This window comes from Exophiala mesophila, assembly GCF_000836275.1.
Source record: "Exophiala mesophila strain CBS 40295 unplaced genomic scaffold supercont1.1, whole genome shotgun sequence".
Taxonomy (NCBI): domain Eukaryota; kingdom Fungi; phylum Ascomycota; class Eurotiomycetes; order Chaetothyriales; family Herpotrichiellaceae; genus Exophiala; species Exophiala mesophila.
In genome coordinates, this window is record NW_015622504.1 from 3,512,264 (window position 1) to 3,532,922 (window position 20,659).

General features: G+C 50.9%; 8 protein-coding genes across 11 annotated transcripts; 3 read left to right on the forward strand and 5 right to left on the reverse strand.

Moving 5' to 3' along the window:
- Positions 1–149: 149 nt before the first annotated feature.
- PV10_01122 (uncharacterized protein) lies at positions 150–1,496 on the forward strand. The gene is made up of 4 exons (XM_016365286.1): positions 150–347; positions 407–541; positions 593–696; positions 747–1,496. The coding sequence occupies exons 1-4, from the start codon at positions 327–329 to the stop codon at positions 1,129–1,131; spliced, it is 645 nt and encodes a 214-aa protein (XP_016228935.1). The 5' UTR covers positions 150–326; the 3' UTR covers positions 1,132–1,496.
- Positions 1,497–2,404: 908 nt separating this feature from the next.
- On the reverse strand, positions 2,405–4,382 carry PV10_01123 (uncharacterized protein). Its single transcript, XM_016365287.1, has one exon. The coding sequence runs from the start codon at positions 4,200–4,202 to the stop codon at positions 3,627–3,629; it is 576 nt and encodes a 191-aa protein (XP_016228936.1). The 5' UTR covers positions 4,203–4,382; the 3' UTR covers positions 2,405–3,626.
- PV10_01124 (uncharacterized protein) lies at positions 2,530–3,496 on the forward strand. Its single transcript, XM_016365288.1, has one exon. It carries the CDS (start codon positions 2,768–2,770, stop codon positions 3,407–3,409), a length of 642 nt encoding a protein of 213 aa, XP_016228937.1. The 5' UTR covers positions 2,530–2,767; the 3' UTR covers positions 3,410–3,496.
- Positions 4,383–6,368: 1,986 nt separating the features above from the next.
- Positions 6,369–8,689, forward strand: PV10_01125. 2 transcript variants are annotated; one of them, XM_016365290.1, is made up of 3 exons: positions 6,369–7,280; positions 7,404–8,068; positions 8,115–8,689. In XM_016365290.1, exons 1-2 carry the CDS (start codon positions 6,894–6,896, stop codon positions 7,812–7,814), a joined length of 798 nt encoding a protein of 265 aa, XP_016228939.1. In that variant the 5' UTR covers positions 6,369–6,893; the 3' UTR covers positions 7,815–8,068; positions 8,115–8,689. The 2 variants fall into 2 exon arrangements, with proteins under 2 accessions (XP_016228939.1, XP_016228938.1); XM_016365289.1 differs by having other exon boundaries at positions 7,404–8,689.
- A 50-nt stretch (positions 8,690–8,739) lies between these two features.
- On the reverse strand, positions 8,740–9,900 carry PV10_01126 (uncharacterized protein; the record flags this gene model as incomplete). Its single annotated transcript, XM_016365291.1, has 1 exon — positions 8,740–9,900. The coding sequence occupies one exon, from the start codon at positions 9,898–9,900 to the stop codon at positions 8,740–8,742; it is 1,161 nt and encodes a 386-aa protein (XP_016228940.1).
- Positions 9,901–10,317: 417 nt separating this feature from the next.
- On the reverse strand, positions 10,318–11,895 carry PV10_01127. Of its 2 annotated transcripts, XM_016365292.1 has the most exons (3): positions 11,241–11,895; positions 10,838–11,120; positions 10,318–10,405 (listed from the first exon to the last, which is right to left on the reverse strand). In XM_016365292.1, exons 1-3 carry the CDS (start codon positions 11,860–11,862, stop codon positions 10,384–10,386), a joined length of 927 nt encoding a protein of 308 aa, XP_016228941.1. In that variant the 5' UTR covers positions 11,863–11,895; the 3' UTR covers positions 10,318–10,383. The 2 variants fall into 2 exon arrangements, with proteins under 2 accessions (XP_016228941.1, XP_016228942.1); XM_016365293.1 differs by lacking the exon at positions 10,318–10,405 and having other exon boundaries at positions 10,544–11,120.
- A 352-nt stretch (positions 11,896–12,247) lies between these two features.
- PV10_01128 lies at positions 12,248–15,282 on the reverse strand. 2 transcript variants are annotated; one of them, XM_016365294.1, is made up of 5 exons: positions 14,970–15,282; positions 14,885–14,899; positions 14,568–14,720; positions 13,744–14,324; positions 12,248–13,698 (listed from the first exon to the last, which is right to left on the reverse strand). In XM_016365294.1, exons 1-5 carry the CDS (start codon positions 15,028–15,030, stop codon positions 12,523–12,525), a joined length of 1,986 nt encoding a protein of 661 aa, XP_016228943.1. In that variant the 5' UTR covers positions 15,031–15,282; the 3' UTR covers positions 12,248–12,522. The 2 variants fall into 2 exon arrangements, with proteins under 2 accessions (XP_016228943.1, XP_016228944.1); XM_016365295.1 differs by having other exon boundaries at positions 14,885–15,282.
- Positions 15,283–16,659: 1,377 nt separating this feature from the next.
- Positions 16,660–19,945, reverse strand: PV10_01129 (uncharacterized protein). Its single transcript, XM_016365296.1, has one exon. It carries the CDS (start codon positions 19,703–19,705, stop codon positions 16,835–16,837), a length of 2,871 nt encoding a protein of 956 aa, XP_016228945.1. The 5' UTR covers positions 19,706–19,945; the 3' UTR covers positions 16,660–16,834.
- Between the last annotated feature and the right edge of the window lie 714 nt (positions 19,946–20,659).

A 20,659-nucleotide genomic window follows, 5' to 3' on the forward strand; every position in this document is an offset into this window, starting at 1 on the left:
GTCCGCAAACAAGCCACATTTCCCGTTCCAGCGCTGGAGGTTTGCTTATAGTGGGGCCCTCGGGTGCCATGGTGCCTGCCGCTCGAATGTCACACCAGTTCAGGATTGTTATTGCGTCACCAGGCGTCACACATTGCACTTGAGACTTTCCCAATTCTACAGGCCACCTTCCATTTCAATAAATCCCCTCTTGTGCTGTCGTGTCGTCTGCCTTTGTTGATCTCCCCTACTACCCACGCGAGAACCTCAAAAGTCTCTCTACCAGACTCGCAGTTCCCTCCTGTCCATTCCAACTACATCACAAACCACCATTCTCAACTGCAGCCATGACGTTGTATTACAGCTTGGTAGGTCAACAACTTCATAGGCTACAGCTGGCCAGCCTGTCTAACATGTGCTTCCACAGGTCTTTGTCCTTCTCGTTGCGGAGATGACCCTCTTCGTGGCTCTCATCATCCCTCTCCCGTACGCCGCGAAGCGAAGATTGTTCAACTTCATCTCTGAAAGTCCATTGGTCGCGAAGCTGCAGTATGGGATGAAGGTATAATAATCCAAGTATTATCATAACAATAGACAACTAACCCGCTTCCAGATTACATTCATCTTCATTCTCATCTTGTTCTTGGACAGCGTCAACAGAGTTTACCGCGTACAAGTGGAGATGGCAGCTTTGGCAAAGGACACTACAGGGGCAGGGTAAGCCTATATCAATCCTCGTTCTCAGTCGCCCCTAATCAAATGAACAGACGCGCTGCTGCAATCGGCTCCGAACGCATGGAAGTCCAAGCCCGAAAGTTCTACTCTCAGCGGAATATGTACCTCACCGGCTTCACATTGTTCCTGTCTCTCATCCTCAACCGCACCTATGGCATGATCCTTGACGTCCTTCGACTGGAAGAGAAGCTCAAGCTCTACGAAGGCGACAAACATGCCGGTGGTAAGCAAGGTGAAAAGCTTGACGCAGGTTTCCGTGCAGACCAGATTGGTCAACTCAAGAGGGAGCTAGAGAAGAAGGACAAACAAGTTGAAGCAATCAAGAAACAGGCTGAGGGCTTGCAAAAGTCTTATGATGAGCTGAGTGTCAAGTACAACCAGACGAACCCGGGCGATGGGGATAAGAAGAGCAACTAGCAGACAAACATGGTCAAGGTCGCGACGAGGAGTTGTCAGGCTTCCATATCATCCCTACGCCACGCGAGACAGGCGGAATTCCAGGCGTTGGAGCGCTCCCTGTTGGCCACTCTTTGTGGCGATGATAGTACGATCCCAGTGTATCACAGACTACAACTTTTGAGGCAGAGAGATATGTGTAAGTCAAGGTATCCAGGTGGATGGTATTTTGTATGACAATATGAGGTGTATCAGGTCAGGTTGGCATGTGCAGCCCGCCGTAGCAATTGAGGCCAATCACAGGTACAATACGCGCAGCTCTGTGTTGTGAACAAGCAGTTAATGTCCATTCTTCTTCATCGATCACTTATACTCCTCTCATCGGGCTACCTCGCAAACAATGATGCGCGGGTGTCACAAGACAATGCTACCATAGAACCATGCCAACCAACAACGAAAATGGGCTCCGAGTTGATGACAACTCGAAGGTAACCATTCGATCTATTTCACTCCACGTTGTAATGGAGGCTTCCTGACTAGCTAAACTGAACTGTCCTCAAGCATAAGAGAGACAGATCTACCTAGTTGGCAGACCAGCTGGCACCTGCCTAGTGCCGCTCCTGCGCAGCAGCACTCTGTGATGCACTCTGGGCAGGAACGGCCTAACACACGTGCTTGAAATTGATGAGAACCAGAAGAATATGACATGACAAGGAAATATCTTGGGGGAGCAGTATTAATTTAGATCTAACGACCAATTTCATCCTCTTACAGAGGATCTCAACGAACAGGCTCTACACACTTTACTAGACAATGAAATACATCCGATGCAGGGCTTTGAATGTTGCATGCATGAGGTACGAATGTACTTGCAGGTACATATGCACATACAAGGCTGACTGACGAGATGAGAATGTGTGGCTTTTAGTGGCGGCGCTGCCACCTGCCCCAAAAAGGGTGATTTTGTCTGTTTCAGTGAAGCATGTACGCATGACACGCATATCTAGATCTTCTTCATGGGAGGCTGGCTGTGGCTGGGCACAAAAGTCAACGACAGTTTACAATCCCTGTCATAGAGAAGTACAGCATTGAACGTGCACAAATAGGCAACATTTTCGCTCCATTGACTCGGTGAGGGACCGTGAGGCAGATCGAGGTTGACTGACTGACAGTCTCTCCTCCCAGTCAGTGGTAGTCAGTGGTAGTCAGTCCTCGGTAGCTGTGACGCAGAGTTAAGGGTGACAAAGGCCTAGGCACCGTTCATCGTTTTGTTTGAGAAGAGACGAACCTGTGAGGTAAATGGTATATGTGTCTGAGAGTATGTACCTAGTTTGCCAATGTGTCTGTCTGTTCATTTTACTCACTCGAGAGCAAACATACTGATTATAGAATCAAACAGTCCACTGACTCATGCTCTAGAAATTTGGGGTATATATATTCTCCCCATCTACTGGCCTTCTTCCTTTTTATGTCCCATCTAACACCAGACACACTCTAAATCTATCATATCTTGGATCCGATAACTCTTTCCCCATCTTTTAAAATATATCAGAGAAAAAGAAGATCTAATTCGCTGAAAACTCAGGAGCATCAGAGCCTCTCTCCCGAAGATATCATCAATCAAGGTCGATCTCTGGACCTCTTGACAACACCTGCAATGAGTCCTCTCCCAGCCAACCAGGTGCCCCGGCTCGGGGTTGCCGTCTTTATTTTACATCCGTCGTCGGACCCGGACTCGCGAGAAACCAAGTTTCTATTAGGCCAGCGACTTGGCTCGCATGGCGCCGGCACATGGGCTCTTCCAGGCGGACATCTCGAATTCGGAGAGTCATTTGAAGAATGCACCATTCGCGAGATCAAGGAGGAGACGGGCCTGGATGTACAAGATGTTGGGCTGTTGACCATCACCAATGACGTGATGGAAAGCGGCGTAGTTGGCAAAGGTTGGGATACTCAAATCGAGGGAATCCAGGGTTGGTGGATGCATTATGGAACCATATTTATGGTGGCTACTGTCGATCCGTCGACGAGATTAGGGTCTGACGGAATGCCACAGGCCGAGCTGATGGAACCAGACAAATGTTCTGGTTGGGAATGGGTGACATGGCAGCAATTGGTTGGATGGGGAGAGAGACAGATTCGAGATGAGGGTCTTGAAGAGCAAGCGGGCAGACCATTGATGATCTCAGCTACCCAGAATGGCGACAATGACCTCCATCCGCGACTGTTTATCCCTATGCTGAATCTGCTCTTGCAGAGACCCGGGGTCGAACCGACGTTGGGTCGCCAGGCGTGGTGAGGCGACGTGTGGAGAGGCTTAGCAAGGAGCGATTACCCAATGGATAGGTGTATTGACCAAATGCTATAGAACTGAAATCATTTGATGCCGGGCCTTTCTAATCATTAAGATCGTAAGTCGTGAGAGGTTCCATGGTTGAAACTTGGTGATCATGACTCATACCAGTATGCTTTCTCCTGGGAAGGTTACAGCGAGCAGGTGTTCTAGATATGAGAGGTCATCGAATCATCCTTGGTGGTCCAATAGGAGCATCCATCTTTGGTTCTAATGTCGCTGGGGCCTGGCCCGTGGGGTAGGTACGACGATCTTCAGGACCGGTCGACCCTGATGAGACGTGACGGGAATGCTCAGAAGACTGAAACCTTCCAGGATAGGCGGTGGGCTCTGGTTGAGAAGCGTTACTGGAAGCATGAGAGTGACGATAGATGTCATCTCTGGGCGAGGGTAATGAGTCGAATTGACGAGCCGGATATGGAGGTTGCATGGCTGAGGTTGGTGTGCCGGGTTGGATCTGATCAGGTCTCCGCGAAGGGAACAGCTTCTCATCTCGCTGCTGTAAACATTTCCGTGCTGTTGGAGAATTGGGAAATAGAAAGGGATCAGGGAGCCTCGGTGGATGAATTTTGGCGGCCTCGGCAAAGGCTCTGTGGTAAGCGACTTCCCCTCGTGGATCTTCGTCGGGGGCTCTTCTTTTAGGGACGGCATCGGGTTTATAGCCACTCTCCTTCCACCAGCGGTCTAGATATTGTCCCGATGGCATAGAAAAGTCTGAGTCGATTCTTGGTTGGGTCATGGTGGCGGATGATCCGAGGTTAGAGGAGAGAGTGTAGAATTTGAGAAGAAACAAGGCCAAGGAATAAGGTGGCCGGGCAAATCCAGGAGTGGGAGGAGGCTCAAGGTATAATTAAAGAAAAAGGTGTCGAGGACAGAGGATGCAAAGTCCTGACGTGATACAAAATGGGGAGATGACAACCGGTACCGAGTAACGAGAGTGAGTGCGTACAAGCTGGGAGTATGAGGATAGTATTATGCGTAACAAAGGAGGGGATGGAACGAGCCGAGTGAGCGGAGTCGCGGTGAAGAAAGAGTCTAATCCTCCCACCAATTGCAGATGTCAACGACGCTCGGAAGTTGAACTGGCACGCATTCAAGACGTTGCGGCGTCCAAGTCAAGACTGATGCGTCTGCAAACTGGCGGTTTGGGTGGCCGAGAGGCTTTTGTTTCGTCACCTGCAGCTTGCAGCTTGCAGAAACCCCACCAGGGCCGTTGGTTTGTTTCCATGAACTGGCGAAGCAGCTCGCTTGAAGAAATTGACCAAAGGGCCCAAAAGAGAGACGCCGCAGGGCATTGACCGTGCTTCTGGCAAATGGTACCTACGGAGTAGGCAATAATGCAATGCCCATGGTGCCAATAATATTATCATGTTGTACGTATGATTATTGGATTTGTTGAGGGGCATTAGGACCCTCCACTACTGAATGGTCTGAGCCCTGACGCTTTTAGTGGTGGAAGCCCGCTCTTACTCTTAGTTTGCTCTGCACTTCAAAACTCACTGACAAAGATCAAAGTACTTAGATGCAACGTTGTTCTGAATCCCTTGATGCAGCGTAGACTTTTGAAGTTTGCCGCTTTGCACTGGTCACGTCAAATGGTTTGTTGGTGGTTTGGATTTGCTCGATTTTGGACGTACTTTACCTAGAACTTCTTCCTCTTGAACCTTCCACCCGCCCATCAAAATTCAGGCAATGCTGTAGAGTTTCGATCCACATCAGACTCCCAAGATCACCATTACACCCATCCATCCCTTGAATTTGCAGATATGCAGATCCAAACTCTTTGTTACAGCTTGTTGATCCGTAAAACTCAATCACACCCTGATCTCGATTTTGGTTGTCACTTTGCATCCCTGAGAGGTTCATGTAGCGGACCAGCCATCCCAGTATCCCAACCAGTCGGAGACCGAGCAGACCAGGGTATTGCTGGTTGCGGCTGTCCAACAGGTTGCTGGCCTTCAAAACCCGACACAGTGGTTGTCGGATATAGGACACTGTTGTGATAATTGGTCTGGAAGTAGAATGACGGGCACGACTGGCTCCGAGGGTCTGGAGTCTCGAAACTCGAGAGTGAGCTGCATGCATGAACATCCGTAGGCGTGCATGTGCGCCCGGAAGAGCCACAGGTGTTTGCAGCATGGGGGCGGAAGTGGTGTGGCCCTGGGTGACTGTGGTGGTGCCCGTTAGGTAAAAATGGCAATTGTATCCCTAGCCGTGGGCCCAACAGCCTCTAGTGTCATCAGGGCCGAGGGGGCCTCCAATGCCCTCTCTCCCAACTGGCCAGCGCCGAGATTTGGTTCAACCTGACATGGCTGGGCCAGGGTCCTCCAAGGCTGCGCGTAGCAGGTCGTGGTTGGTGTCAGAGGGGGAGGGGCAACGGATGCTGAGACTTAAGACCAGGGATTGGCCACCAGCCTAATGATGACCAAGACCCTGTTGGCTTAGGGGCCTCAGACAAGGCTCGCGGAACCCACCATGACTCCATCCACAGCCCATAATTACTACCAGGTAGCTACCTTATGCGGGTGCATGAGGGTATCTCGGCCCACGTCGCCACTCCTTCTCGTGCTTTTTGCCCGCCATTTATCCTGACTTTTTATTAGGCCACTACTTAGGGCTTTGATCGGGGCCGGCGAGTCACCCTGTCCCCGCCAGGACCCCTCGGTCTTCAGAGGTGCTCTGAGCACGAGACATGCGACTGACATGCCTAAACAGATCTAATCCCAGGCCTGTCATTGGTGTGATTTCCTTATCTTTCAAGACTGACAAACCCCCCGGCACCGACATGCTAATCTCTTCGCTAAGCTAACTTATTTCCTTAGAGGCACTCAATGCGACTCGGAAACTGGCCCTCAAGTTACAGGCGCAGTTCGCCCCTCGACTCGTGTGCCTCGTTCCCTCTTGTGCTTCCCGTCGTCCTCGTCCCAACCAGACTTCAAACTCTCTCTACTCAACTCCTAGATTTTTATTATCTTCCTATACACAACTTTGTTTTGTCGCTTTCAGCCAACCAGTCGAGTCGTGTTTCATATCTCTACTCCTCTTTCAGTTATACCTACCTACTAGTCTTGATCATTATACAACTACCCTTATCTACACCTCCCTCCTACCGCATTCCCATTGTCTCTGCGGCTCACCCCACCTAACCTCCCACACTTCCCTCCCACGTTGGGCCACGTTTTTTTCAACGGCATCTCCTCGTCAACAGTCCAGTCCAATGTCTCGGGCCTAATCCAACGCCACCGATTGATTTCTGTGTGGCGTTGGACTATCTAGACATCTCTATTGCGACTTCTCACCACGTGAGAAGTGTTCCTCCACCCAGTCACCTCACCTCACCGCGCATCATCCAGCTGCACATGCTATCCTCAGTTTGATTTCCAATACCTCCCACGCCAGACACCCAATAACCAATATCCCTTCTTCCACCATGGCAACAAATACTCAGACCTTCGCCATCCCCGACTCTCACCAATATGTCAGTCAGCAACCCTCCCCTGCCAGTTCTACCTCTCCAGCATCCCCCAGGATGAATGATTACCTCCAACAAACTGCCCCGAATCCATACAAACAGCTGCGACCTCTGAAGTCTCCCCTCTATGTCCCTGCAGTCCTGCGGCCGACCGAACACTTTTCAAGAATCTCACCAATGACACCACCCAAAAGTTTACATGGATCTTTGGACAACCTGCAGGACAATGATGTCGCCCAAAGTCCAGAATCAGACCAGTTTGCCTTCAACGGAGTTGAATCTGAATGGTTACAAGACGAAGAGTTGGGAGATGTTACTGGGCCGCCAACGAGAGAGCACTGGAAGGTATGCATGCCTTGATTTCTTTCCCTGACCCATCCTAGTCTTCGTTCACCGTCAAGTCGAAACCAACTGCATCTTGTCTGGTCCTACCCCATGTCAAAACACCAGACTAACTTTCTGTTTCAGCCTGACGAAGCCTCACCGTCTTGTGACTCGCCTCAATGTCGATCATCATTCAACCTGTTTGTGCGAAAGCATCATTGCCGACATTGTGGTCATATATTTTGCGCAACCCACAGCACCTATGCCATTCCCTTGGATCAGTCAGCCAGATTCCACCCAGATGGTGTTCAGTCACGAGCATGCGACACATGTCACCGACAGTACCAGAAGTGGGACACGGCACGGTCAATCTACCGCAAAAACAGCCAGAACAGCCAGAACAGCAGAGACGACAGCAACGACAGTGGCCCTCCGACCCCTCTGGCGGCACCGAATGGCCATCGTCGAATGATTTCAGGCGGGATTCGAGGCTCTAAGCCAGCGGATCCGGTTGCTAATAGCGTACCCAAAGATTGGCATTGGAGCACTTTTTAAATGGGGCGGACTTCTCCACCTTTATCACGTGGGACCATGTCTTCGGTCCGATCTACTGATTAGGACTGGACCAATTTCTCGTTCATGCACGACAAGTTTGGTTCGCGATTTGTTTTCTTGATGAGAACTTGAGGACTTTCACAGGCGGTCTTTGTTGCCGCCTGAAGAATGTCATGAAATGACACAGTTAGCCATGGACGGCACCAATTTGGGATGATGTTCCATCACCAAAACCCTGTGCTTTCTCGCACGAGGTAGGCACACCGACAATAGCCACCCACCTCTCGCTGACCAGACCAGCCCGCCACATTACTTGTGGCGCCTGGCCCCCACACATTTAATCCACCAAACAACCAAACACTCACCATCCAATCATCTCAATAGCTGTATTCGGAGAGGATATATACAACGGTGGATCTCTGCCACACTTTGTGCAATGAACCACACAAGCGATCTGGCTTAGCGACTTATCAAATACCCAGTTTTCGGTTTCGGTTCTTAATGCACGGCGTTGGAGGAAGTTTGAATTTGTCTTTTGATTTGATTTTCAGCAGTTAACCGGTACTGTACAATCTGGATTTGGGCCAAATTAGGGTCGAAATCTAGAACCGTCTCTGTTCCTTTTCCGGAGCTTGGTCGGGGGCTATACCATGGGAGGGATAGAAGTTAGAGAAGTTCGAAGCGGTGTTTTTCGGTGACGCTGAACTTGACGTCCCTGGACCTGACTTCGAATATGATATGCTGATACGAGCTCATCGACCACATGTTAGATAGACAAGATGAACAGAACAGCTTTTGAGCGAGAAGGATGGATGGGCGGATTGCTTGGTTGCTTAGGTACTTCTTCACCGAATGTTATTACTCGGGTCCTGTGATTTGATTTGATCGATTCCAATTGATACATAGTACATATTCAATTGTTCCATCACCCCATCAACTGCCCCAAATCCTCTGGCGGCCAGCGCGTCTGCGCAAAACTGAGACATCTTTTGATACTCTGGAGAAACTTCCTGGTAACCTCATCCGTCATGATATGGGCCTGCTTACCAGATCCGGACTCATGCAATTTCTCACGCGCCGAACGTTCATGAATACCCACCATGGTGACACCAATCGGCCAAGCGGCCTTACCGATGGACAAGGTCAAATACCCGTCATTCGCCTCGACGTAGCGACGATGCTGGGCTGCGCGCACAATACTGCAGATCGGGTCCATGAGATCAGGAGGAAGAGTGTGTTTCTCAAAATGTCGGAATAAGGGTGTCAAGTCGGCGACGACTTGTCGGTAGGCGGCGAGCGCGGCTTTGCCCCCGCTGGATGATTGCACCGAGGCGTCGCGTTGGGACAGGGCGGTGGACCATTCGCGGAGGACGAGGGTGAAGTAAGAGGCGAGTTGGCGGTAGAGGTATTCGTGTTCTGGAGAATCCTGGGCGGGGAGGGGGTTGGGGATGAGGATGTCTTTCTCCGGTACTGGTTCTAGGGTTGTTGGAATGGGTCCAGATGATAATTTGGGTGCTGCTGCGACGGCCTGGCGTGTGAGAGCACGGTAGCGGAGGAGACGACCCGTGTGGTCTTCGGAGAAGAGGGTGGCTGGTTGGTCGAGATTTCGCAGTTTCGACCGCAGGGTTTCGTCATCTATATCTTCACCATCAGGAATGGATTGTTGAGACGAGTTGGAATCGTTATGGCCGTTGGCATTGTTTTCTGTGCTCGAGGGATCAGGTAGATCTGGTAATCCAAGTCGTTTCCGACGCTTGCGCTCTTCTTGTCGCTCTTCTTCTTCGCGCCGTTGTTTGGATTCTTCGGCCAATCTGCGTTTCTTTTCCGCCCTTAGCGCTGCTTGTTCGGCTTCTTCCTCTTCGAGTTTCCTCTTTTTGGCGGCTCGTTCCTGTCGCTCAGCCTCTATCTGCGCTTGTTCTCTTGCATAGGCCGCTTCCCGTGCGGCTTCGGCTTCGGCGCGTCGTTGGTATTTCGATGTAGTTGTGGATGTGGATGTGGATGGTGAGACGGAAGATTCAGGTGCGGATTTGGATGGGTTAGGTTTTGATTTCGAGATGTGTTTGGACATTAAAGACTTGAAGTCCATTTTGGCTCAGGTCGAATGAGAATCTGGGAAGACTTGTGCTGGGATGTTTGAAGCAACCAAGTCCTACTCATCAAGGACGAGAACGACGACGAGAACGAAGACAGGGAAAATTGTTGTTGGAACAAGGCAAGGCTACGATGTTTGACTTCATACATTAAGTGCTTACATAAGGATGGAGAAATGCACCTTGGCCAGGCTGAGATTCATTTGGGACTTGGGGGCGAACAAGGCTGTAAACATGGGGGTCATCAGGTACTCGCACATTACTCATTGTATTTTGGTCTTATAATCATCTACGTAGGTCAGGTCCAGGTGCTGTAGACACTGAGTTAACCTATGCAGTCCCTCAGTCCCTATTCGCACATGTGAATATAAAGGTTTTCTCAGCTCACCATCAGAATACGAAATGCAGGTTATGTCATCATCGGTGCGAAATGGTATCAACTCCCCCACACTCTAAGCAGTACTGCCAATAGAACGTTTCTAAAGTTTTACTGTGGACGACCTAGCGTTCAAGAATACATGTGTCAGCTTGTTGATACAAAGACAGCATGCGACAACAAACTGTGGTCAACGCTAGGTAATTGGGGCACGGCACGAGGGAGTGTGTCATCCAGTCAATACAGGGAGGAGGCTTTCGTAAGGCGCAGTTGTTTGTTGAATCAAGAACTGCCGGAAGGCTCTATGTAATTTTCTTCACTTCTTCCACTTCAGGTAGTACACACTTCCACCGGAGGTCAGTCGACTGATCTTGCGTGAAAGGAGAGCCGGATATGTTCCTTTCCTGGTGCCACGCGTGCCGTATATTGTACAACCTCTCAGTTAAGGTTAAAGTCGTCTTTCATTTAGACGACATTGTCAAACGCTCGCCTGCGTAGCCACCCACCAGAATCCCTCTTCCACATCGACGACCTCGACTGGACAATCTTAGACTTACTGATTATACTTTTCGCCAATGCCTCGCTGCACAGCAGGCCGTTCGGCGATGCGATCGATCCACTTGAGTAGATGGGGGAAGGGTTTGACCTCTTCCTCAGTAAAGCCGGATTTGGCCCAATTTTTGACCCAGGTCCAGGCTTTAATATCGGCAATGCTGTACTTGCCCTTGCCGGCGCCAGCAAGATAATCGCGAGGTGTTCCGCCGGTGTAGATGCCCGACAATTGAATTTCCAATACACCGTAGACTCTCAAGGTTTCATTCTTGAAACGTGTAATGGCATCTGTACCGTGAATGAAAGAGAAGAGGTTAGTAAATCATAGGATCGAGGCACTGCTGGGCGAGGAAATACAAGAATCTATTCGCACAAGGACTGAGGAAGTGATTTGGGGCAGGTACTTACAAGGAATCTTCTCGGGGGCAGCTCGGCTGAAATGGTTGACTTGGCCTTGATAAGGAGCTCCGCCGCCGTGCCAGAAGAAAAGCCATTGAAGAGCCTGGCTTCGTTCAAATTCGTCTTTGAATCCAAACTTGTCTTCCTTGTCGTACACCTTGAGCAGGTACAACAACTGAGCAGAAGTCTCGATCACAGGGAAAGGAGGCGACTGATTGTTGTCTACCAGGACGGGAATCCGGCCATTGGGATTGAGGCGCAAGAACCACTCCTTCTTTTGTTCGTTGGTAGAAATGTTGATGAGGGTGGTAGTCCATTTCGTGCCATAGGTATCTGCGAGTTCTTCTAGCAGGATTTGAGTGGCCTGTCCATTGGGAGTACTCTGGGTGATCAAATGTAGACCCTTGGCTTCTTTGACGTCTTTGGGCGTTTCCGCAATATAGAGGTAGTCTGCCATGATGGAGGTTGAACAAGTCACTGTCGAGGAGAAGACGCGACTGGGATAGGATTTGGGGAAGAAGTCAACAGGTCTGGGAGTTAAGATGTGTGAAGAATGTATTGAAGAACCAGAGAAAAAAGGGCTAAAAGATGTACGAACAGACAGCCAGCGGCCAAGTGGGAGTCGTCTCATACCCGTGGGAATGGCGTAATTATCACGGTGCTGGTCTCTGCTGAATAAAGCGGAGGTGTTCCTCCACATTAGTAATATATCGTCATGATGCCTCAACCAGAAAAGGTTTTGACGATGGGATGCGGGGTCGATAAACTGAACCTAACTATCTAGGTACATGGCAAAGCCGACTCACAACTGACCACCATGATAACATAATCCCAGGGTGCGGGCGTTGGGTGACAACTAATCATAAAATAACTTCCTCACGGTAAGTAGTTGCTGTCGTATTAATATGTATCTCGTACTCAATCATGGACGGCGCTGGTCTGGCTGACAAATGGTCAACTTCAGTATCGAAAGTCATACTCCGCTGGCCATGTTACTTCGTTATCATCAGCAGTACCAGTAAACAAGTCTCTACATTTCAATGTCGCCCGCCTCAGTATCTGACAGAAGACCATAGCAAAAATGCGTTGTGAAGCGGGCAGCGTCGTCAAGATCCAACGCCCCATGTTATTTATCGTACCAATCCTCGTAGCTGTCCAGCTGTCCTAACATTGTATATCCTGTTACACCATCCTTCCCATTGATGCAGCACAGTAGGAATCGTCGATGGCATTTTTTCGTCAGAAAGAATCCGAAATCCTCACGAGAAATAATCCTAAGAACTGAAGCATGTCACCCCCGACCCCATTCCCGCTTTAACTCCAGTGCTGTCTTGCTGGTTGGCCAGCCAAACTCGTCTTCTAGTCGATCCAAAATCTTCAGTAGAACATCCTGTTCGTCGGGATCCGAGAAGTATGCTCCACAAACAGCAATCGCCATATATGCCTGTACCATTGCCGGTTGGGATGCCGCTGATACCGCCGTGCCACACAGTCGAAGCACAATGTCATGAACCTCGTCGGCAATCCTTCGACGTGCCACCGAAGCTCCTGGCCCAATGAGTGGAATGTTGGGATTGTACACCGTCAGCAAGATCCGTGACAGGTCCAGATGGAGTAAGCCAGTGATGTGCGTCTCGGCCATGTACCAAATTTGAGGGAGATATTTTCCCTTGGCTCGGTCCGCGTCCTCGTAGTAAATGGGTGAGAACGTCAACGGTTTCGCCTCAGCCCATTGGTTTTCAAAGTCTTTGAGTTCGTTCCATCGATCTAGACCGGCTCTGCCAGATGTCAGATCCCCGCCAAAGCAATATTGAAGAACTTGGGCGCAGTGGTAAAGATGTCGATCAGACCAGACAAAGTCTTCCACCTCCTCAAACCCTTGAAGGATAGACCATGCTTGCAACGGTAGTCTAACAGCTCTTTGCTTCATGAATGCGATTGTAGTCTCTTGCCGTAATGCCACTCGAAATGTCGCGTGTTGAAAACTCTTGAGGTAAGCCAGAGCATTCTCTCGAAGGCGCATGGTCGATCCTGGCCGAAGATACTGCGGCGCCGTTCCATCCAGCAGAATGTCCGAGTATGGGCTGGATTGGGCATGGACAAACAGCTGGAACGTGTGAAGAAATGTCTCGCTGTCCTTTCCGGTGATTGTTGTATCAATCTCTTCGTAATACCTCAAAATGACGGCCGCTGCCAATAGATCCTCGTCTCTGACATGCTCGGCGTCGGTCGAGAGTTTGATCAGGTACGCAATACAGGCGTTGTGGTACTTCAATGCTGTGTCGGCGGTCAGATTCGGCAATGGGATGTCACTATAATGTCCAATGCCATCGACCGGCTTGATCTCAGGCCTCGAAGCCATGTGCCTCGAAGCGGCGGTGAAGATTGCATTGAGTAAAGGTGGGCACCTCCTCGCACGTTGTGGGACCGTCAAGGTAAAGTGTCGCGCTGGGTCGCCAACGTCAAACTATTGTCATTAGCTACCATTTCGACCGTGACAAAGTGCACTCACCCATGGTGCCAAATGTTGGATGTAGTATCGCATCAGACAGGCACATTGTGTAGTTGTGAACGGGTTTGGCCAATAAAACTCCTTTTTCCATGTCGCTGGAGACAATTCAGGCTCCGCCGGGATCGTGGCAGCGTCGGCATCGGCCAAACGACGATATTCAGCCTCGACCAATTTAGGCACATGCCTTTGGGCTGGCATGTATGGGGAGTCTTCTGCGTTGACAGGACCAAACGGTTTGGGAGGGTCATACATTCGATATTGCGAACGAATGGGGTCATAGGCGCCATCTGACCACCGAGGTCGATGGGGTTGCGTAGTAGAGTCGGCCGTGCGTCGTCTTTTTATAGGCGAGTGTCCCACGACCGTCTCGTGGGTTGGCTGAGGTGACAAGAATGCTGCTTCGGTTGCAGGCGCACTGTAGACGGCTGGGGAGGTCCCAACAGATATTTCGTATCGCTTGTCACCGATAGGTTCTTCAAGCTTTGGGTCCTGAGGCTGCGGTCTTGCGGTGGTAACCACTATATCATCTTGGGAATAGTAGTTTTCCAACTCTGGGCCCTGATCCACGAATTGGAACTTTGCTGAGGGTTCCGAGCTGGTCAGCGCTGAGCGGTGATGAGAATTGACCATGAATTGCAAATACCACAAGGCCCATGTTCAAATGGGAATTGACAGCGTGTCTTGCATAGCGCATGACAGAACATGGCATGTTATGGGGGGTGACAGCAGGTCCGTTGTACACGAACGACAGGGACTGGGACCTCCAAACCACTGTCACACTCGACCACTGGATGCTCAAAGAACTCGAGTAACACGAGACTTACCACTTTTGGTCTGTTCCAACCATGTCTGGTCTTTGGCAAAACTGGTGTCATAGCGGGCGCTGGAACCGTGGCGAAACTTGAGCTTGCCCTTGCCCCTCCTGCACTTTTGACCTAGCCTTTCGCATTGCTTACATTTTGGCCGGCTGTCATCGCCTAGTGACCGGTCAGTATCAGAGGGTATTTGGTGGGAGCTCAGCGCAAGGCCGGCTGGAGAGGAGGAGGGAAAGAAGGATGAAAAGTGGACAGGCAGTGCTGCAGATGCAATCAGGCAGAGAGAGGCACGGCCAAGCGCGGACGCGTGCGGAATGGGTGCTTACATTTGAGATGTCGCTCTGGAGAAGCAGACGCCAGCGTAAGTCGTGGGATCAAATGAAAGGATGGATGAGAAGGCTATTCACACACCTCGACATTCCTGGCATGGATCCTCAATCTTATTGGCCGTGCCAGGCATAGAGAGATTCATTCATGCGCAACGTAGGACGATGGGGCAAAGGCAGAGAGAAGGCCGCATAGAAGCAAGTGCCATGCTTTGAATTTGAAGGTCCACGAGATGCTGGGGGAGTAGTTGCCTATGTCTTAAATTTGGGGTAACTACCTTGTCTGCGGAGGACCCAGGAATGTCTAGGATGGGAGTAAGAGACAATCGGTTGCTGCAAGAGAGCAAACAACGTCGATGGCTGGCGAATCAACGTGTTGGGATAACGGTCGTTTTCTTCTCAAGAGTCCAAGGTGTGTAGATTAAAAAAAGTCTCAGAATTTGAAAAATGCGGAGTCAAAGTGATGCAGAGATTCCAATACTCAAGCATTCATGCCCGAGAAGCTAGAGGGAAGGCCCGCATAGCCTAAAGAGCTTGAGCCTTTTGGCGGCATAGTTGTGGCCCGAGGCGCCGTGCCGGGGTATGCCTACCTACCTACTACTATAACCTCCGTGCCTCCATGGTTCGTTCCCTGAAAGACCATCAGCCGTCGCGGCGCTGCCCAAGGGTCTTCCAGGGTCCCCAAACTCTCTAGCCTAAGTTAGGGGAACATCGTTTTGGTTGATCGCTAATTATCATCACTGCCACCCCAAAATGAGGAGATCAACCAGGGCTCCACCGACTCCAGTCAGGGAAGGCCGAGGGGCCGAGGGTGCCCCTGATACACAACAGCCGCCTGGGGCTACAGTCGCCAGGGATCACATATGAGCAATCGCAGCAACAGACAGGAAGGTCGACCTAGCTAAACTTAACTGGGCATGCCTAGCTTAGCGCCTATAGACCAATCCCAATAATGGTAGTTGGGTCGAGAGCTCGTCCAGCCCAAGCGAAGTCAAGTCTCTCTGGAACGAATCCTTGCCAACGTGCCAACCTTTCCAGCAATTCACTGACATGACCCCATGGCATCATCCTTCTTCACCTGCTCGTCGCTTCAATAATACCTACAGTGGCGCCATGCTTGCACCAGGGAGCCCAGGCAGAACATCTCGTCCTGCAGACTGCAGCCGCCCGGTGCTCCCTTGTCCAGCAATACCGTCTCAGACCAAGGCTTACGATCTTAGCCTCAAGTCTCGATATACATGTGCTCGCTTCTTCGACTATCCCATCCATTCCAGGGAACATACCCAGCAAGGTCCCGCAAGGTTCTTCACGCCTGTACACCCGCACCTTGGGAATATTCTGATGTCTCACCATGTACATCCAAGGATACCTCGAGTGATTATTGGCAGCTGGCACCAATTGCCATGTCAACGGGCTGGCCATGACCAGCTCAGATCATACTGTTCCTGCTGATTGCTGATTGTCGCTTGTTGCCTGCATGTTACTGACCATGTAGAGCTCCTTTTTCGGTCCAAATGGGAATATTGTCTGCGCCAATTTGGTGCCGGGGTCTTCCTAATAAAACAATCACAATTTGGCGCATGGGCATGCTCCCAAAAACCTATTGTAGGTGGGCACGGGGCCGAGGGGCGCATTTCTTTATGGTAAAGCATAGCTGTGATGATTGGTCTGACCAAGTGGCAGCAGCAATTGGAAAGTCATCTTCCTTTTTTAGAGATCGCCTTAGACATTTATATCAAATCTTCAAAGTAGATTATCTACCTTAATTGTTCGTCCATCTTACTTGATTCATTCACTGTACTAGATTAATTCATTGATCACGGAATATGTGTGTCAGGCTCTCAGTGGGCCGTGTCGACGATCGACGAACAATGTTTTCACTCCTCATTCGAATTGTTCATGTGCCTGGCCGTGACACCATCACATGTGCCCCAATCGCTAGGTTCATTCTCAATACTCATAGACCGGTGCCTTGAATAGTACATTGACACTGCTGTCTCGGCTTGATCCTCCAGCCGCACTGCCTGCTTCGGCAGCCTTGTTGGCTTGTCGTTCCGCTGCTGCTACTGGACCTCCTTTACCCCTGACCTCAATCGCCACAAATGCGGCAAACCGGATCCTGCCTTGATTAGCCCCGGGGACCTGTGCTGCCAGTTGAGCAGGATTGACCGCCATGCTCTCCCGGGCGCCGACATTGCGACCGAGCTCCGTCTCACGCTCACTTGAATTGTTGCTTGCTGCGTCATTGCCACGATCCCGATCTTGAGCGCTGGAAGGATTTCGCGACGATGGTGCCGGTTTCTTGGATACAAATCCACCCAAAAATGAGGACTTTTTCGACGACTTGTCCGACAGCCCTTTGACAGTCCCCTGAGACGCGGAGCTTGTCGCACTTTCGTTGCGTCCACTGCCGACGGATACTTGGGAGGGTTGCCCTGCAGCTTTTCCGGCCGCTTCACGAATCTCCGCCTCAACCTCTCTCTCCCTCGCGTCGTCAGTGCTTGCTGTGCTTTCCGCGTCTTGCGCGTCTTGCATAGCTTGCTGTGCTTGAAGTGCCATCAATCGTTCATCAGGGCCGGGGTTTGTGAGAGGGGTCATCTGAGGCTCAAGCTTCATGTAAACCTCGTTGATAGGCGTTCCAGGCATGAAATATTCAACGCAGATGTCTCGGGATTCGCAGGGAATATTGCGAGCAATGCCAATAGCTTGACTGACAATCATTGCCACTCCCTCAGCCAAGTCAGGTGGCGGTGGCTCTGTGAGATTCGCTTTCAACGATTCGGTGAGTTGATGTGTAAAGACCTTGTTCATTGTCTCGATGTATTGTTCAGCCTGGTGGGATTCCAGAACGTCTTGGAGACCCTCGATTGTCGTCAGCCGCCAGGTGGTGATCTTGGTGGTCAGATCATCACGCTGCTCATCGGTGAGGGGAATGCCTTGACTGGATCGACGGAGGACCTTTTCAACGTGTTTGAGTTGTGCGGATAGGCCTGGATCGATTCCTGGATGAAAGGTGCGTTCGAAGATGCTTTCGAACAGCCACCGGCTGATGCACGCTCTGCCAACAGCCGTCATCTCTTTTGTGCCGACACTGTGGGCATCTTGGTTACACACATGGCGAAGCCATGGAGGAACTGCTCGCCAATTCTTTCGGATATTGAATGCCAGATTGTTGATGGCATTACTGAGTCGTTCAAATCTGGCAGTGTACTGAGAGTCATCAAGCGACGTCTTTGACATGGAGAGTCGTTGATTGGCGACCGTGTTCTGCAACTGGGTGACTTGGGCTTCTCTCTCGAAATAGTAGCGCTTTACTTTGGAATACTTGGCTTGCAACTCTTCATGACGCTGCAGCAACTGGTGATAATCGAGTTGATTGATGTCGTCTCGACTCCGAGGAGGTGGTGTGCTTCGACCTTGATCTGCAGATACCTGTTGTGACATTCTCACTCGAGGGTCCTGCTGGCTTTGATACTGTATCTCTTCGTTGCGGGGTTCTCGTTGTTGGCGAACGCTGCCGGATGGGCCTTCCCGATCTCGTGCCATCTGCTGCGATGGCTGAGGCGGGGGGGCTGGAGCTGTGATCTGGGTCGAGAAACGGTTGGGGACAGGACCAGACGGGACACGGGTATCAGATGGAAGGGGGTGGTTGATTGGAGAAGGGGGTGCGAGGGAGGCTTGAGAAGGAGGGCGTAGCTGGGAGTATTGATCTGAACTGGTTTGAACTGGTCTGGTCGGCTGGCCCTGGTACGGCAGATAATGTTCGGAGACGTTGGATGAATCGTCCTGGCGGTAGGGTTGATATGTCTCTTGTTGGGGGCTAAATGATGGCCCGTCCTCGTGATAGTCAACTGGCGGTTGAGAATGCTGAGGGTGGGAGGACTCAAATCGATCGGGACTGTGTCCAGATGGGTTTTGGTAGCGCTCGGCTGCGGCGTCTATTGAGGTCTGTGAAGGACTCAATGGTTCCGTGCCTGGGTACAGGACCGAGTGACGAGGTTGATATTGCTGAGGTGAGTTCTGCTGTGAGTAGGACTCTCGATTTTGGGGATAGTCCTGGTTTGTTTTTCTCAACAGGTGTACAGAACTGGAACGGCCGACACCTCTGCGAGAATCGCTCGACTTGTTGTCCCTGTCCTTGTCGTCGTCCTTTCCTTTATCTTTGAAGACTCCAGATATAAAGTGACGCTTGGACTTCTTGTTCTCCTTTTCGCTTCGAACGTTTCTCGATTGACCAAACTGAGTCTGACCGGGGACGGGAGCAGCGGCCTGGGGAGCGAGGTTCTGGTGAGATGTAGGCGGTATAATGTTCACACTAGGCTGTTGGCTCTCAGCGCCATAAACATCTGCAGCTGAAGGAGCACGACCACTTTGACTTCGACCAAGGTGCGGAGCAGGATGCGAGTGGGGATCTTGAGGTAGGTAAGGAGAAGTGGACGAAGGCTGCAATTGTTCCTGAGGAGGTTGTTGCGGCTGCTGCTGCGGTGGTGGTGGCAGTGGTTGTTGGTGTTGGTGTTGGTGTTGTTGTTGCTGCTGTTGCTGCTGCTGCTGCTGCTGCTGCTGCTGCTGCTGTTGTTGTTGGTGGACAAGATGGTGTGGGTGGTGTGGAAGTTGTTGATGTTGTGAGAAGCGGTCAGGGTGAGGGTTGGATGAATCAAATTGCTGTGCTCCACTGTAGCTGGGGTGAGGCTGCTGTGAGCGGGAGTGATTATGTGCCACTTGGGATTGAGAATATGGCGAATCCGACGTAGGACTTCCGTCGCGAGAGCCTGAGAGTCGATCTATTGAGGCTTGCGACTTGTTCGGTTTGAACAGCCGCATTGAATGTGAAGGTGTTGATTTGTGACTGGAGCAAGGGGTCAATTGCAGTCAAAGGTCGGTCTGGGGCATTTGGGGCGGGATGGAGTAAGGGAAGAGGAGACGTTGTGGAACGCAACAACAAAACGGAAGAAAGACGGACGGGACTGACAACTGTGGTAGGGAAATGCAAGGGAACAGGACGGAATCAAGGCACAACAAGTCAACCACCTGTCCCTGGATCCAGGAAGCCTTGAACCAAGGCCAGAGATGGAGGGGAGAGTAAGCAGCACGCAGACTACGACTAGGTCTTATTAGCGAATTTAAAGCCGCTTATCATGTCTATGGATTGACTCTAAAGAGACCGGTTGAAGGACCGACTCCATAGACTCCACGTTCTTGTGTCACTTGTTCGTAGTCTGTTGGATACGGCAGCCGAGATCTGACTGCCCACATCGCTTGCCACAATCTACAGAACAAGTACAGTATGTACGAGTGCTGGAAGAGCAAGCTAGCAGCGTGCGTACACTACCATCTCAGCTGAATACTTGAACAAGCCCAGCCCGTCTAGTTTGGCTGCGGAATGCAAAATGATGCATGTTCAGCTTTGGCCCCCAGGATTCCCGGTACTTAGTGTCTCTCCTTCTCCCTGGCCCATCCAAGGGCCGAGGGGCTCGAGGCGCCCCTCAGGCTGTCGCCAAGCAATAAGATTCTAAAACAGGCATCAACAACCCCCCGCACTGCATGAGAGGGCAGATTTGCGGCGTATTGGTGACTGGTCGTCATTCCAGTCGAAAGAAAGCCAGGACGCACACGACTCAGCCTCAATATCGGGGTCACAGCCAATGAAATGGTGACGGGGGATCTTCATACCCCGGTGTGTAGGTAGAGAAATGAAGGGGCACTGTAGATATACCCTGGATAGTCTGTTGCCTGGTCCTGTCCTTGGGAATAATTTCTTTGGAGCTCTTTGCACGA

Excerpts from the sequence above, each read along its gene's own strand:
- PV10_01122 (XM_016365286.1), top strand. The coding sequence starts at position 327 with ATGACGTTGTATTACAGCTTG. Across the intron at positions 542-592 it reads AGCTGCAGTATGGGATGAAG|ATTACATTCATCTTCATTCT; the intron begins GTATAATAATCC and ends ACCCGCTTCCAG. Across the intron at positions 697-746 it reads AAGGACACTACAGGGGCAGG|ACGCGCTGCTGCAATCGGCT; the intron begins GTAAGCCTATAT and ends TCAAATGAACAG.
- PV10_01127 (XM_016365292.1), bottom strand. The coding sequence starts at position 11,862 with ATGAGACGACTCCCACTTGGCCGCTGGCTGTCTGTTCGTACATCTTTT. Across the intron at positions 11,121-11,240 it reads TGCCCCCGAGAAGATTCCTT|ATGCCATTACACGTTTCAAG; the intron begins GTAAGTACCTGC and ends TTCACGGTACAG. Across the intron at positions 10,406-10,837 it reads ATTGGCGAAAAGTATAATCA|GTCGTCCACAGTAAAACTTT; the intron begins GTAAGTCTAAGA and ends CTTGAACGCTAG.
- PV10_01125 (XM_016365289.1), top strand. The coding sequence starts at position 6,894 with ATGGCAACAAATACTCAGACCTTCGCCATCCCCGACTCTCACCAATAT. Across the intron at positions 7,281-7,403 it reads CAACGAGAGAGCACTGGAAG|CCTGACGAAGCCTCACCGTC; the intron begins GTATGCATGCCT and ends TTTCTGTTTCAG.
- PV10_01129 (XM_016365296.1), bottom strand. The coding sequence starts at position 19,705 with ATGCGGCTGTTCAAACCGAACAAGTCGCAAGCCTCAATAGATCGACTC.
- PV10_01128 (XM_016365294.1), bottom strand. The coding sequence starts at position 15,030 with ATGAATCTCTCTATGCCTGGCACGGCCAATAAGATTGAGGATCCATGC. Across the intron at positions 14,325-14,567 it reads GTTGGAACAGACCAAAAGTG|CAAAGTTCCAATTCGTGGAT; the intron begins GTAAGTCTCGTG and ends CGGAACCCTCAG. Across the intron at positions 13,699-13,743 it reads TCCAACATTTGGCACCATGG|TTTGACGTTGGCGACCCAGC; the intron begins GTGAGTGCACTT and ends TAATGACAATAG.
- PV10_01123 (XM_016365287.1), bottom strand. The coding sequence starts at position 4,202 with ATGACCCAACCAAGAATCGACTCAGACTTTTCTATGCCATCGGGACAA.
- PV10_01124 (XM_016365288.1), top strand. The coding sequence starts at position 2,768 with ATGAGTCCTCTCCCAGCCAACCAGGTGCCCCGGCTCGGGGTTGCCGTC.